At 38.6% G+C, this 17,272-nt stretch overlaps 1 protein-coding gene across 1 annotated transcript in view; it reads right to left on the bottom strand.

The window, feature by feature from the left end:
* DDX24 (DEAD-box helicase 24) overlaps window positions 1-4,939 on the bottom strand; it is a 44,073-nt gene extending 39,134 nt beyond the window's left edge. Inside the window, exon 1 of the mRNA XM_044662131.1 lies at window positions 4,905-4,939. Coding sequence (XP_044518066.1) covers window positions 4,905-4,932 — 28 coding nt within the window. The 5' untranslated portion in view covers window positions 4,933-4,939. The remainder of the gene's footprint in view (window positions 1-4,904) is intronic.
* Window positions 4,940-17,272: the final 12,333 nt, after the last annotated feature.

The following is a 17,272-nucleotide window of genomic DNA, read 5'->3' as shown; positions in this document are numbered from 1 at the left end:
GTTAAATAACTTGTCCAGGGACACATAGCTAGTGTCTGAAGCTAGATTTGAACTCAGGTCTTTCTGATTGCAGGCCCAGAGTTCTATTCATTGCACACCTAACTGCCTGGCTAGCATTTAGACAGCACTTTAAGGTTTGCATTTCAAATATTTCCTCCTTTTATCCTCATAATGACCCTGGAATATAGATGCTGCTATTGATCCCATTTTATAGATAGGGAAACTGAGGCAGGCAGTGGTTAAGTGACTTGCCATTGTCACACAGCTGGTAAGTGAGACCAGATTTTGAGTCAGGTCTTTCTGATCCCAGGTTCAGTGCTCTATCTGCTGAGCCACCTGCTGCCTCAAAACCTGTCCCAACCTCCAATCCAGCCATCTGATCATCACTCCCTCCAGAACCTTACAGTCAATATGTCCCAAACTGAACTCTCTCCCCCTTAAATCTGTTCCTCCTTCTGATTTCCCAATCTCTGTCCTCTCAAGGATTCCTCTTTTAACCTACCTTTTCCCTAGCTTCTCATCAGTTATCATGACCTGTCAGTACCACCTCATTAAGCTATCATTCTCTTGACCACCACTACCTTAGTCCAGCACTTCCTCATAGCCTTCCAACATCACTGTAATAGCCTCTCAAAAGGTCTTACACCTCCGTTCTTCCACAAACCACCTTCCCTATATAGCCACAGTGATATTCCTCAAGCACCAACCTGATTTTGTGTCTTTTCTGCTTAAAAGTCTTTGAGGGATCCTCACTAAATACCAAAAATATCCCAAACTCTAAAATCAGTTTTAGAATCAGAAAGGGCCACCTAAATCATCTAATCCAATCCTCTTTCTTTTACATTTAAGGAAACGGAGAATCAATTAACTTGCTCAAGAATACATGGGTAATGAGTAGCAAAGGGAACATCTGAACCAAGACCCTCTGATTGGAATCTGGTATTCTTTGCACTGCCCCATATGGGCCCAACTTTACCCACCTTGCCGTACTTATCTACTTGATTCCCTTATTTCTTGCTTAGTATTGTAGGCTTTTCATAATCTTAACACAAAGGCACCAAGATCACCATCCAGCCTTATCTCTTACCCCTTCTATGGGCTCTACATTTCAGTCAAACTTTACTTTTCATCATCCCTCAGATACATGCTGTGATTTCTCCCCTCAGACTTTATTCAATGCTCTTCCCGGAATGCCACCCCCTACCTCTAATCTCAACTCCACCTGTTAAAATACTACTCATCCTTTAAGCCCCAATTTAAATTTAGGCACCTCCAAGTGTCTGCTGGACACTTTCTATTCTTCCTCAGAGCTCTCAAGGAATTCTGCTTACATCTTTCTTATCCTTTCTATCCTGTTTTCTTTAGTATTAATAGTTATTTATGCTTTTATTCTAGCTTTCTAACCCAATCCACCCTCTCTACCTCCCAAACACAAAATATCTTTATCTTTATATCTTACCCATGCAAAGAAAAAGGTTCCTAATTGTTTGGGAATTTCTCAAACACAACTGTCTTTTGTTTGAACCAATTTTTAATAATAATAGCTAACATTTATATAGTGCTTATTATGCATCAGGCACTAGGTTAAGCACTTTAAGATGATCATCTCATCTGATCTTTACAAAAACCTTCTCTAGGAGGTAGGTGTTGTTATATTCCCATTTTACAGAGGTTAAATGACTTGCCCAAGATCAGTTAGTAGGTGTCTAAGTCAAGTCAGGACTTCCTGACTGCAAACTCAGCACCTATCCACTGAACCACTAATAAGGAAGAACCTAAAGAGAAAGACCATTTCATCCAATATGCAAGTCTCTCATTTTGTAGATGAGGAAACTGAGGTTGAAAGAGACTCTATCATGTGGCCAAAGAGCTAGTAAGTGGCAGAGCTAAAATTTGAACCTATCCTGACACCCAAGTCAGTGCTCTTTACAATATACCAAATACTGAGACCTTAATAAGCCTATAGACAAAATTTAAAACCCATACAAGATGTTAGGGCATTAGATGTGCTTTCAATGTTGCTATTAACTTGAGTTCTAGTTCTATCTCTGCCCCTTAATGTGCCCAAGGTCACAGGATATTTTACTTCTCGGTTTATTCATTCATAAAATGGAGATAATATCAATCTACCTAACATGGTTGTAAGTCACCCTCTTACCTATGTGACCTTTGCCAAGTCCCGTCAGCTTCTGTGTCTTTGTTTCCACATCTGTAAAATGAGGACACTGGACTTCCTACCTGTATGACCATTTCCCAGGATCACAGAATGTAACAAGCTAGAAAAAATCTGGGAAGATCACTGAGTACAAGGTCTTCATTTTACAAATAAGGAACCTGAGACCAAGTGAGTTTGTTATTGTTATTTATACAGCCATTTAAGATTTACAAAACACTTTCATCATAACCCTGCAAGTTAAGGAAAGTAAACAATATTGATGACTGATGGTATAGGTGGCTAGTGACTAGAGTACTTGGGCCTGGAGTCAGGAAGATTCATCTTTCTATATTCAAATCTGTTCTCAGATATTTATAAGCTGTGTGACCCTGGACAAGTCACTTAACCCTTGTTGGCCTCAGTTTCCTCATCTGTAAAATGACCTGGAAAGAGAAATTGCAAACCACTCCAGGATCTTTGCCAAGAAAATCATAAAAGGGATCACAAAGAGTCAGACTCAAATAAAAAATGACTAAGTTATTAGACTCATTTTATAAAGAAACTAGAGTCCCGAGAGTTTAAAAAGATTTGCCACAGAATCACATAGCTAATAAAGGTAGGAATTGGGATTCAAACCTAGTCTTCTAACTCTTTCATAGCTTTTTTTAAAACCTTTACTTTCTGTCTTGGTAACAACTCTAAGACAGAAGAGCAAGAGCTAGGCAAACAGGGTTAAATGGCAGGTGGGAAGTGTCTGAAGCCACATTTGAACTCAAGAAGATTGTCAGTCCTGACTCCGGGCCCAGAATGATATTCACTGGATCAGGAGGTCAGAGTTCAAATTCTGGCTCTCTCACTAAACTACGTGTGAGACAGAAGGCAAGACATAATGTCTTTCAAACTGAATGTTTTCATGTATCCATGATGGGATTGAACTAAGGTCCTTCAAACTCTAAATCCTATTATTAACTCTAACAAGTAGCCTGGACAGAGGGAGTAGACTGACACAGATGGAGTAGAATGAAGCAAAATATGGCTGGAAAACTTAAAAGTTTTGAGATTCAGAAGGCATCATAGAAGAAATCTAAGTGAAGGGATACAAGAGCAGCAACCTAGGACATCACAGTAGACATTATTTTAGGGTTTTGTGTCATGGACCTCTTTGGCAATCTGGTAAAGCCTAAGGATCCCTACTTAGAATGATTTTAAATGTACAAAAAAAGCATATAAATGCATCCAATCCAATCCACCAGAGAAGGAAATGGCAAACTACTCCAGTATCTTTGCCAAAAAACAAAAACAAAAAAGCATACAGGGGCACAAAGAGCAGGATACAACTGAAACACTGATTAATAACAGCATTTTTTAAAGTTAGTTTAAACAATAGCATTCATAAAGCATTTTAAGGTTTGCAAAATGCTACAGTCGACAGTCAATTTATTTAGCACCTCCCACATGCCAAGCACTGTCTATAGCCCACTGTGCTGGAGCTATAAATATGAAAAAGAGGGTCTCTACCCTCTAAGAGCTCACAATTTAATGTTTTTCAGGGTTTTGTTTTTTTGCATATATTTCATGTTATCCTCACAATCAACCTGAGAGATAGGTGATATTGTCTCCCTTTTAAAGATCAGAAAATGGAGGCTAACAGAGGTTAAAAAACTTACAGCTTAAAAACAACTGGGACAAAATCTGAATGAAGAGTCTTTCATATTCAAAGTCCAACTCACTAACCACTTACCAACTTAAATGACACCTTCTCAGGATGTTCTTAAATATATAAAAGGCAAGATTACAAACTAATTAAATTTAAATATGGTTATGGACTTTTTTTAAGTTCATCTCTGGGTGAGACTTAAGTATAATTTTTTTTTACTTTATTATTATTACTTTTTAGCAATGTAGTCGACTGATATGGAAATGTTTTGCATGCTTTCAAAGGTATAACTGGTATAACTGATATCGTATTGCTTGTCTTCTCGAGTTGGGAAGGGACTGGAGGGAGAGAATTCAAACTCTTTTCAAAATTCAAAATCTTTTTTTTAAATGAATGTTAAAAAATAAGTAATAATCTAGGGGCAGCGAGGTGGTGCGATGGACAGTGTCAGGCCTCTTCCTGAGTTCAAATACAGCCTCAAACACTTACTAGCTTGTGACCCTGGACAAATCACTCAACCCTCTTTGCCTTAAAAAAAAATTTTTTTTTAACAAGTATTAATTTAAAAAGAAAACAAATCCATACTCCTTGAGGGCAAGGGCTGTCTTTTGCCTCTTTCTGTATCCCCAACATTTATCACGGTGCCTGGCACAAAGAAGTTACTAAATAACTCTTTATTGATTGATTGGCACATAGAGGGCACTTACTAAAAGTTTCCTAACTGAACCAGATCTAGACACTGTTACTTCCCCGGCTCGGTTACTTTAGATAATTCACTTTCTCCTCACAGAGCCTCAGTTTCTCCATAGGCAAAATGGAGTTGGGGGAGTGGAGAGGAGGGTTGGTCTATAACTGATCTCAAAAGTCCTATCCAGACCCTGCATGGATTCCAGGTTGGAGAGGTGACTCTTCCAGCACGGAGGAAGAACTGCCAGGACACTTCGGTAAGTAGAGCTCAGTGCTTTTCTCTTTCCCTTCCTCCTCCTTCCCCTTCCGTTCTCTATCTTCCATCTCCTCTAATGTAGCTAACCTCGTCTCAGACCAGATTTAAAGGAGGGGATGAGAAGGAGAGTCGAGGATCCGGGAACTCACCACGCTGAGGTGCCGAAGTCGCCGCCATGGCTTCCGCCGCCGCAGCCTCTTCCTCAATCCTATACCACGTGGATTTCTCTAATAGGGGCAGCCATGACAGCACCAAGCCACGCCCCCATTCAAAACCGGCGCAACTTTATTGGCAGCTGGAGCCGTTTCCTTGCAGGGTTCTGCTTTTGGCTAAAGCTTCACAAATCCGGGACAAAAATTCCAGATTGAGAGCTAGCAAGGATCTTAGAAATCGCCTGCCACTCCTTCACCCTTCCCTCCCAAAGACCCAGAGTCTATCTACTCGGCTTTCGGAATTTCGTAGAATCGAGTCAAGTCAACAAACACTAATTGAGCATCTTACTATAGGCTCCAAGTACCATGCTAGAGGTTAAGCGACTTGCCCACACAGCTGGTGAGTGTCAGGCCATATTTGTACTCAGATATTCTTGATTCCAGACCCAGTATCCACGTCCCCAGTATGTATTAGGTATGTATATACATATATATCCACACACATACTGTGTTTAGAAACGCAAGCGCCCTCAGAGGCAATGAGTTCAACCCTCTCATTTTTGTCGTTGTTGTAGTTCAGTCCTATACTGCTCTTTGTGATCCCATTTGGAGTTTTCTTGGCAGATATAAGAGCGGTTTGCCATTTCTTTCTCCAGCTCATTTTACAGATCAGGAAATTAAGGCAAACAGGGTTAAATGACTTGCCCAAGGTCACATATCTAATAAATGTCTAAGGCAGAATTTGAACTTATGGAGATGAATCTTCCTGATTCCAAGCTCATTGCTTTGGATGCCTTCTCCTTTATCAGATGATAAAACTGGATACCAGAAAAATGAAGTTTTTTTTTTTTCATCCTGGGACTCCATTCTAGGAGCATAGGGCCACAACCAGTAGGCAATGGGATACACAGTCGCTCAGGGTCACACAGCTGGAAGTGTCTGAGGCCGGACTTGAACCTAGGACCTCCAGTCTCTAGGCCTGGCTCTCAATCCACTGAGCCACTCAGCTGCCCCCAAAAATGAAGTTAATAGCTCAAAAATCCACAGTAATAGTGAGTGTCCTACTTCTCCAAAGGGCCAGAACTTATACAGGCTAGCTAAGCAGTTTGTTTCCATGTGTGACCACAAAGACCAATTGCCTCATTTTCCTCCCTTCCTAGTATCCACCCTTTGGTTGACTAGTTCAGTTCTATACATTATTCTTCTCTGGAATGCCTTGTTTCTTTCTCCAAGGGAATTTCCTCTTCCTAAGCCCTAATTCCATATTACTATCCATAATTTCTATCCAAATCACTCATTGATCTCCCCTGATCCTACTAAGTATGTAGCTAAGGTGAAGGATAACTCAGGTGGGCTGGACAAAAATGTGTCATCTAATCTACTGATGCAATCTTCTACTCTCTCCAAATTCATTTTCTATCCCCTTCATCAGAGCTGCCTTTCTAAACCTGCTTCCCCTTCCTCTACCCTTCTCAGCTGAGGACTTTGGCTGTTACTTTATTGAGAAAACTAAAGCTATTCAGTGAATTCTCTCACCCTCATTTTCTCTGCATTTCAGAATCCCTTGAAATCATTCCCCCCCCCCACCATTCACTCCTCTTTACTTCAGCCTTCTCATCAGTGCCAACCTTTACATGTGCATTAGCTATCATCTCCTTCTGTCTCCAATAGATTGCTTGCACTTTCTTCCCCTCTCTCTCATCTTCAGTCTCTTCCCCTCTACTAGTGCCTTTCCTCACTAACTACAAATAAACCCAAGTTTCTCTCATTCTGAAAAAGAAGAAGAAAAATCCTCAACATACCTTACCATGACCTCTAAGTATAGTCCTATACAAAGATCCCTATATTCAAAGCTATGGTTTTTCTAGTAGCAATGTATGATTGAGAGTTAAGACTATTAGGAAAGTTAAGTGTTGCAGAATCAACACTTTCAAATTGTGGTTCTGGAAAGGACTTTTGAGAGTCCCTAGGACAGTAAGGAGACTCCATAAGTAAATAAAGAGATTAATTCAGACTATTCACTGGAAGATCAAATATTAAAGATGAAGACTAAATACTTAGGCAACATAATGAGAAGACAAGATTCATTGGAAAAGGCCCTGATATTGGGAAATATTGAAGACAAAAAGAGAAGGGGATGGCAGAAGATGAGATGGATAGACTGTCATGGAAACAATGAACATGAACTTGGACAGACTGGAGAGACGGTAGAGGATAAAAGAGTCTGTGTGTTATGGTCCAAAGACCAGGGTCACAAAGAATCAGATATGACTGAACAACTGAACAAACAACAAAGTAGTCCTATGCCTCTCCTTTCTTTCTTAGCCAAACTCCTGAGAAAAATATGCCTAGAGGAATTACCCATGTCTTGTCTTCTCATTCCCATACCTTAGTTCAGATCATTGTCAGCTCATGGAGGAAATAATCCAATAGTCTCCTAATTGGTCTTCCTGCTTCAAATTTCTCCCTCATTCCAATCTATCCTTCACACAGCTGCCAATGTGTTTAGCTTGTAATAGAGGTTCTCAAACTTTTTGGTCTCAGAGCTTCTTTATACTCTGAAAAATTATTGAAGCTTTTGTTTACATGGGTTATATCTAGGAAGTATGCTAGTAAGTGTTTAAGAACTGGCTGTCTTTAAAACATACATATGATACATTTTTAAGTTCAGTATCCTAGTGGTCAGAGTAACCAGGTCTGGAATCAGGAAGATCTGAGTTTAAATTCTGACTCATCACTAGCTGTGTGACCCTGGGCAAGTTACTTAACCCTGTTTGCCTCCTTTTCCTTATCTAGAAAACGAACTGGAGAAGGAAATGGCAAACCACTCCGGTATCTTAGCCAAGAGAACCCCAAATGGAGTCTCAAAGAGTCTTACATGGCTGAAACAACTGGATAGCAACAAATTTTGTATTAATTCTTTTTTTTTATTTTTTATTTTTTAGAAAAATTTTCCATGGTTACATAATTCATGTTTTTCCTTTACCCTTTACCCCCTCAACCCCCCCCCCCATAGCTAACTCGAATTTCCACTGGTTTTAACATGTGTGGTCAGTCAAGACTTATTTACATATTATTAATAGTTACATTGGTGTGGTCTTTTCAGGTCTACATCCCCAATCATGTCCTCATCAACCCAAGTGTTCAAACAGTTGTTTTTTTTCTGTTTCCACTCCTGTAGTTCTTCCTCTGAATGTGGGTAGCATTCTTTTCCATAAATCCCTCAGAATTGTCTTGGGTCATTACATTGCTGCTAGTACAGACATCCATTACAATCGATTTTACCACAGTGTATCAGTCTCTGTGTACAATGTTCTTCTGGCTCTGCACCTTTCACTTTGCATCAATTCCTGGAGGTCTTTCCAGTTCACATGGAATTCTTCCAGTTTATTATTCCTTTGAGCACAATAGTATTCCATCACCAACATATACCACAATTTGTTCAGCCATTCCCCAATTGAAAGGCATACCCTTGCTTTCCAGTTTTTTGCCACCACAAAGAGCGTAGCTATAAATATTTTTGTGCAAGTCTATCTATGATCTCTTTGGGGTACAATCCCAGCAGTGGTATGGCTGGATCAAAGGGCAGGCACTCTTTTATTGCTCTTTGGGCATAGTTCCAAATTGCCATCCAGAATGGTTGGATCAGTTCACAACTCCACCAGCAATGCATTACTGTCCCAATTTTGCCACATCCCCTCCAACATTCATTACTCTCCCCTGCTTTCATTTTAGCCAATCTGCTAGGTGTGAGGTGGTACCTCAGAGTTGTTTTCATTTGCATTTTTCTAATTATTAGAGATTTAAAACACTTTCTCATGTGCTTATTGATAGTTTTGATTTCTTTATCTGAAAATTGCCTATTCATGTCCCTTGCCCATTTATCAACTGGGGAATGCCTTGATTTTTTATACAATTGATTTAGCTCCTTGTATATTTGAGTAATTAGACCTTTTTCTCTATCACTTTTTAAAGTCTAGAGTAGACAATTTACAAAACAATAAGTCAAGCCCTGATTTATAGCATTTTTCAATGTCATAGGTATAAATGTTCATACTGAAAACTTAAACAATTGATTTTGTGGAGCACACCACTGGCCTTTATCCATATTTACTTTATTAGAAATTTAAACTGATATATATTTAAAATATGTATTGATTAATTTTAAAATAGTAATAACAAGTCCATCACATGTTAACATAAATAACATTTTTATGAAAACTTTTCCAAAACAAAAATTTTAGTGGAAAAAAACATTGTTTTACATATTTTCGTGACTCTCTTTGTCTGGCTTAATAGACAACAATTGGATTCTCATTCTGCATTCAATATGTCACAATATGTTATTTTGGTTGAAATAGATGAAGAAAATTCAGCCACATGGATATGCAGTTGGAAAAAGGAGTAATATTTTAATAGGCAAATAATATTTTAATATTATTGTGAAAATAAGTTTGATCTCATGCTAAAAGTCTGGGAGCCCAAAAAAAGTGGGGTCCCCAGACCACATTTTGGGAACCACTGTCTTAAAGTCTTTCCTTCAAAATTGTTCAAGTGACAACTTTCCTAACCTCTTCCTTTACGTAATACTGCCCTCCCCAAAAATTACCTTGTACTTATTTTATATATACTTATTTATATATATGTTATTTCCTCTGATAGAAAATAAGCTTCCTTAGTTCAGAGACTATATCCCTAGTTCCTAACATAGGGTCTGGTGCATACATTTCATAAGTACTTGTTGATTAATTGATTGAAGAAGACTTTGACTAGATAAGTAATGAGAGCTTACATCAACAAAATTTGTCCAAGTACACATCTTCTGGCAAGCCAAACTAGGGCTTAGACTCATCCTCCTATTGATGGGCATTTCCTCTAAGAAATATCATAGTGTACGTAGAGAAAGCAAGTCCTACAGTTCAATCAACATTATTTGTATCCTTTATATTCTACTCTTAGGTGAATATTGGAGATGGCTATAACCCTTGTTGGCTTCAAAAGGTCAGAAAAGAATAGAATCCATTCCAAAGTCTGCCTGAAGGCAAAGGAGACCAATCTGACCCCTTGGATAGTCTGCCAAGTTGCCATGTTCACAAGGAATGAATGGCTCATCAAACATCTATGCCACATTCAGAAGTTAGCTATGAGAGCTTAATGCTTTGGGGCAACTGATTTAAATTTGAATCCACTCTCTTCAGGGACTAAGATGGGAGAATGTGCCCCCTGGTCTTAGGGGAAATGTCTTCTTTTTCTGTTCTTGCTGTAACTTCTCTGTAAATTGTCTCATTCAGTCACTTTAGTCATGTCCTCCTTTTTGTGACCCCATTTAGAGTTTTCTTGGCAAAGGTACTGGAGTGGTTTGCCATTTTCTTCTCCAGGTCATTTTAACATCTCTTTGTAATACCTAAAAAACCAAAACAGAAATAAAAGCTAAAAGAACATGGTGGAACTGACTTTTTTTCCAAGAAGAAAAGATAGTACCATAGCTAATGATTCTAGGTGGCATTAGAGGTTGAATATGTACTAGAAAACAGTTTAAAGTTTATAACTGTCAAAGAAAAAAAAGCATTGATGGATGTTCAAGAGCTATAAGTTTTAACCATTTAAGTTTATTTGTTCCGCCCATATCTAAATAGTCAATTTTTGTAAAATATTCTCAAAATAAAAAATATCAGTTAAGACTATTGATATGGCTAATGTGAAAATTTTTGCATGACTTCATATGTATAACAGGTATCATATTTCTTGCCTTCTCAATAGTGGAAGAAGGTATAGAAGGGAAAGAATTTGGAACAATAAATAAAAATAAAAAGACTGTATGAATTACTACTACTACTGAGTGCCAATAAGAACATTCTTTCCAGATAATCATAAGACTTTTATGTGCTATCCTTCTGCACTAACTAAAAAAGTAACATTGAAGAGAATGTATTTCTTTTTTTTCAGTCTTTCAACAATCATTTTATTAGTCATCTACTATCTGAATCCAGAAGGGCACTTCTTCTTTTGAAATTTGCTTGTAACTTTTCACCACTAATCTTCTTGAAAATGGTATGTTTATTTCTTCATGGTGCTATCAATGTTGCATTTTATTATTTTAAACTATCTTTTTAAAAATTTAATATATGTAAGTAGGTTTGCAAATTATTTGGCTTCAGTTACTTCTTTTTCAAGCACCTAGTCACCATGGTCATGATATTTGTCCTTATTAAAGAGAATAATATATGTACAATAATAGTGTATCAGCTCACATTAAGTGAAATACCTATAATGTGGTTGAAAAAAATGCATCTTACATATGCATATACTAAATTTTCTCTTAGATCATGGTCTCTCATAGCAATGATATTTTCAGAACAGAATATGTAATATTAGAAAACAAATTGGTCTTTGATCTTTAGATTTAGCCCCTGAGGATAATTCTTCATAGAAAAAAAAATCTGACTTTGTAAAATGCATCTTGTGATCTAGACAGGAAAAGCATCAGTCAATTGAACACAAATTTTGCTTTTTAGCATTTCTGAATTACTCTTAGATTTTTATTTCAGGATTGAACTTTTAAGATGTTTTTATTCCTTAGTGTAAATATAGAAACAATTTTGTGTAATGGAAAGACCCCTTACTCTAGAGAGATCAGGGACTCTCATTTACTCAAGGTGAAATTCTCCCAATTCTCTAGCTGGAAATTAGGAACATGTTGAGATATTCGCTCTTTTGCATGTCTACTTCTTCCCAAAGTCTTTCTCTCCCTCCAGGGAGAGGGTACTCTCTGAAGAGAGCCTGGAAACTCATATATCCTCTCTTAAACCTGAGATCAGGGGGCAGCTGGGTGACTCAATAGATTGAGAGCTAGGCCTAGAGAGTCCTGGATTCAAATCTGTGCTCAGACACTTCCTAGCTGTGTGACCCTGGACAAGTCACTTAACCCCCACTGCCTAACCCTTACTACTCTTCTAACAAGGGTTAAATAAATATTTTTTTTTAAAGACCTGAGATCAGAAAAAGAAAATCTCTCCTTTCCCCAGTTTTTGCCAACTTTACCTTTCATGCAGGGCCAGCACTTTGAGTGATCATTCTCTCTACCAATAAGAAATCGTATACAAATGTACCAGGAATGAACTCTGGGTTACACACAAATAAACATACAAGATAATTTGAGTGGGGAGAGAGCATAAGTTATAGACATTATGAGGGGAGTCAAGAAAGCCTTCCTATATGGCACATGAGTTGAGCTATGAAGGAAACTAAGGATTCAGAAAGGCAGTAATGAGAAGGAAATACATTCCAGGCTACTTAAAAAAAAAAAAAAAAAAAAAAAAAAGCCTTTCTCTAAAAGGTTTTGCATCAGCCATGTGTGTCTGGACCTAGCATTCCATCATTCTGTCTTGAAACATTTATTAGCAAATCCATTAGTGTGGTATCTCTGCTGTAATCAAAGATGAAGGTTTTTGAGCCCAGAGAAGGTATCTTATTTTTCTTTCCAATTATTCAGGGAACCCTGGGAAAGGTTCAAAATCCATAAATTATTGAAATTGACTTGAACAATAGCACCATTGTTGTTGTTGAGTCATAATAGTTGTGTGCAAGTCTTTGTGATTCCATTTGGGGTTTTCTTGGCAAAGGTACTGGAATAATTTGCCATTTCCTTCTCCAGCTCATTTTACATATGAGGAAACCGAGGCAAGCAAAGTTAAGTGACTTGTCCAGAGTCACAGAACTAGTGTCTGAGACTCTGGTCTTCCTAACTCCAGACCTAAAACTCTATTCACTGTACCACCTAGTTATTTACAAATCCTATTTCTGCCTTGCTCTAAAGTTTATAAAGTTTATAAAGTATTTTCCTCACAAGACCAGGCAATGTGGTATGGGGCAGCACCATGGATTCAATCTAGAGTCAGAAAACTTGAGTTTGAATTCCAAATCTGTTCTTTTTGGCACGTCACTAGATATTTCTAAGCCTTGGTTTACTCAGCTCTAAAATAAAGATTTTGTACTAGTAGATGACTTACTACATTCCTTCCAGGTCTAAGTTTTGTGACCCTTTAAACTGTATAAGACAGTTGTTACTAGACTCATTTTATTGAAGAAGAATTTGAGACTTATTTACACTAAGTAATTCACCTATCATCCCAGTGTAACTCAAGTTCCAAAGCTCATTGGTGTGGGGCTCTCTTCTCATTGGTGATGGATGGCCAAGGCCAATGTGAGGGGTGAACTATGGAGTGGGAGAAAGGAGAGCTTCCATCCCTTCAGTCTTTTCAGTCTCTTCAGTAAATATCAGAGCTGGGACTTGATCCCAAGTCTTTTGACTTAAAATCCAGTTTTCTTTACCACTATATACCAGACTGCTCTAAATACTACATGTCCCATGTACAATGGTGCTGTGTACTTGCTCAGGAAACAGTTCTGTCTCAGCCTCAAGTTTAGTTGGGTTTTGGTTTTTTCTTTTCTTTTTTTTTTTTCCTAAAACCCTTACCTTCCATCTTGGAGTCAATACTGTGTATTGACTCCAAGGCAAAAGAGTGGTACGGGAAGGGCTAGGCAATGGGGGTCAAGTAACTTGCCCAGGGTCACACAGCTGGGAAGTGTCTGAGGTCAAATTTGAACCTAGGACCTCCGCGTGGCTCTCAATCCACTGAGCTACCCAGCTGCCCCCTGGTTTGGTTTTTTCATCTGAAATTGGAATCGCTTTTGTACTAGCAGCTCCTCAAGGCTGTTGTGAAGGAAACATTTTTTAAACCTGAAAACACTGCAGAAATGTGAGCTATTTTATAAGCATGTAACATTATTTTTCTTAGTAAAGAATCCACATTTTTGTAACATTTCCATACTCAAACAGGCAAGGATGGTTCCCTAAAGGATAACTCTGAGATGATGCTATAGTATATGTGAAGGACAGAATAAAGGAAAGAGGAAGAGATAAAGAAATTACCTTCTGTAAGAACATCCATTTACTCCACAGTTATTTCTTGTTTATCCAGGCTCCTCCATTTTTGTTTTGTGAAGCATCTTTCTTCTAAAAATTTGTATATAAGGGGGCAGCTAGGTCTAGAGATAGGAAGTCTCAATTCAAATCTAACCTCAAATACTTCATAGCTATGTGAACCTGGACATGTCACTTAACCCCCATTGCCTAGCCCCTACCATTCTTCTGCCTTGGAACTAATACACAGTATTGATTCTAAGATGGAAGATAAGGGGTTTTAAAAAGTTATATATAGCCATAGATGGAAAGCTTATCATGGAGGTCAGAGGGGCATATTTTTAAGAGTCTTCTTTGGAAGTACTTCTTGGCAATAGAAAAGGTATATATAAATTATACATTGAAATAATATAGTACTTTTCACTCTGCTTGAAGACTGTATTTGGGAACTGGGTGAGCTACTTTTACACGGGTTCTTTTAAACTGTCAAAGAGACAGTGTCCTGGGGCAAGAACAAAGAGCTTTAAATGTAGAGTTCAGGGCCAGTGATTGAGTCCCTGGGCTTGATGACAAAATGACAATGGATTTCTCTGTGACAGAGGCTTGTTGGGAAGAGAACACAATGAGAAGTTTTCAAAGTATCTTCACCAAGAAAAAAATAATGAAAACACAATCCGTTGACTCAATTATGGTTTTAATTTCACCGACTCATTGAGTGTTCAAGCAGGAAGAGACATTGGAAACCATTCAGTCCAGCTCCTTCAGTTTTATAGATAAAAGACCTGGAAGCCCAAGAAATTAGTTTGTTGTCCAAGACCATATGTCTAGTGAAAGGCAATTTGAAGTTAGAACCCAGATCTCCTGACTTCCTAGTCCACTGCACCATTCTGTGTCTTTGTTGGCCTCAGATTATTGTTGAATTTCCTTTCAAAAGAATGAAAAGGCAAAGGCAGCATATTATTGTGAAGAGAACACTGGATATGGAGTCAGCAGACCAGCCTTTAAATTTGAGTTCTGCTACATAGTAGTCCAGGAAACCCAAACAAGTTATAAACTATCCCAGCCTTAGGTAGGTTTTGTTTTATTTTGTTTTGTTTTTAATCTGTAAAACTGGAATAATTTTTGTACTAGCAGCTCCACAAGGTTGTTGTGGAGGAAGCATTTTTTTAATGGGAAAACATTGCAGAAACATGAGCTATTTTATAAGCATGTAACATTATTTTTCTTAGTAAAGAATTCACATTTTTATTAATTTCCATACCCAAACAGACAAAAATGATTCCCTAGAGGATAACTCTGAGATTATGCTATAGTATATGTGAAGGACAGAGTGAAGGAAAAAGGAAGAGAGAAAGAAAGAGACTGCAATGAGAGAAGGCATGAAATGTTGAATGTCTTACAGGAGCCTCTGGGGCTGGGCTCCAGGCATATGAGGAAGGCTGGGCCCCCAACATGTTCCATGAGTTCCAGCACTTGTGCCTTCAAAGACTATTAAGAATTAATTTCTTGGGGGCAGCTGGATGGCTCAGTGGATTGAGAGCAGGTCTAGAGACAGGAGGTCCTGGGTTCAAATCTGGCCTCAGACACTTCCCAGCTGTGTGACCCTGGGCAAGTCACTTGACCTCCACTGCCTACCCTTACCATTCTTCTGCCTTGGAGCCAACACTCAGTATTAACTCCAAGATGGAAGGTAAGGGTTTTTTTAAAAAAAGAATTAATTTCTTCAGAAAAAGCCATATGATTTACCACTTGTATATATGGGTATATGATTTGGGGTTTAAGTTTTAAAAGATCACGCTATTACAAATGAATAATATGGAAACAGGTTGTGAGTGATAACACACATATAACCCAGTGGAATTGCTTGCTAGCTTTGGGAGTGGGGAGGGGGAAAGGAGGGAGAGAACATGAATTATGTAACCATGGGAAAATATTTTTAAATATATAAAGTTATTTTTAAAAAAAGAAATTGATTTCTTGGGGGTAGCTAGGTGGCTCAGTGGAGCAGCTGATGGAAGGGAGCTAAGCAGGCCAAGAGTAAGCTGTTACCCTTACTTCTAGCATGACCAGAGAAAGTGGTTTTTACCTTGAATCCCTAAAGCATCATTGTAAACCTAGATTTCAAATATCTCATGGATAGATATTATTATAGTCCAATAATCTTAATGATAAACAAACAGAGGGGTAAGTACCCATCTATGACCCTCCTTTTGCTCTGCCCAAAGATGAAACTCCTTAGGGTAGCCCGGATTCCAGATTTTTTAATATGTATATAAGTAAGTAAATCCCTAGTATAGGCCATCCTTATGAGTCCCCGTGGCCCTGGTTTATCCTGTCACATGTGTGTCCATTGGTAGTCTGTTGCCTTGTTTAATGTGGCCCTGTCCATGTATTGTACAGGTCCACAACACTAATATGCAACATGTGGCTTACTTCTATGACCCAAGTCCGTAAAGGAGCAGCCAGACAAACAGGAGGTCAAGAGAGCTTTCTTCCAGTGTCACGAAAACAAGAGAGGAGAGACTATCCAGGAGGAGAAGGTAAGCAGCAATGTCAAATGCATCATGGAGGCCAAGAAAAATGAGGCTTGGGAAAGAAGCTTTAGATTTGGCAATTAAGAGGTTACCAATAACTTTCCAGAAGGCAGTGATGAGGTAGGAATCCAGATTTGCAAAACGTTGAGGATTAAGTGAGAAGAGAAACACCAAATATAGGCAACTTTATCAAAGAACTTAGTCACCAAGGGAGGAGAGATATAGAACAATAGTTACGAGGGAAGATAGTGTCAGATGATATTTTTAAGAATAGAAGAGATGCAGGTGTGTTTGTAGGCAGCAGGGAAGCAGCCAAAGGCAAGGAGAGAGGTGAAGATAGAAGAGAGAGAGAATGGGGATGATAGTGGGGTCAATCTGCTGAAGAAGGGAAAGAATACAGGATCAAGGATATATGTACTAGTGTAGCTGGGTGGCTCAGTGGATAGAGAGCTCAACCTGGAGTCAGGAGGACTTGGGTTCAAATTTGACCTCAGATACTTCTTAGTTTATGTGACCCTGGTCAAGTCATTTAGCCCCAATTGTCTAGCCTTTACTGCTCCTCTGCCTTAGAATTGATATTTTGCATTGATTCTAAGACAGAAGGTAACAGTGGGGTTTTTTTGGTTTTGTTTTTTTAAGGAGACATGCACTCGAGTACCATTGATCACTTTTTTTTTTTTAACCCTTACCTTCCATCTCGAATGGTAATGGATTGGAATCAATACTATGTATTGGCTCCAAGGCAGAAGAGCGGTAAGGGCTAGGCAATGGGGGTTAAGTGACTTGCCCAGGGTCACACAGCTAGGAAATGTCTTAGGTCATATTTGAACCCAGGACCTCCCATCTCTGGGTCTGGCTCTCAATCCACCAAGCTACTCAACTGCCCCCTACTGATCATTTCTTGATTG

The sequence above is a fragment of the Gracilinanus agilis genome, chromosome 2 (assembly GCF_016433145.1).
Source record: "Gracilinanus agilis isolate LMUSP501 chromosome 2, AgileGrace, whole genome shotgun sequence".
In the NCBI taxonomy this organism is placed as follows: domain Eukaryota; kingdom Metazoa; phylum Chordata; class Mammalia; order Didelphimorphia; family Didelphidae; genus Gracilinanus; species Gracilinanus agilis.
This window is presented reverse-complemented; position numbering and strand designations above follow the sequence as displayed.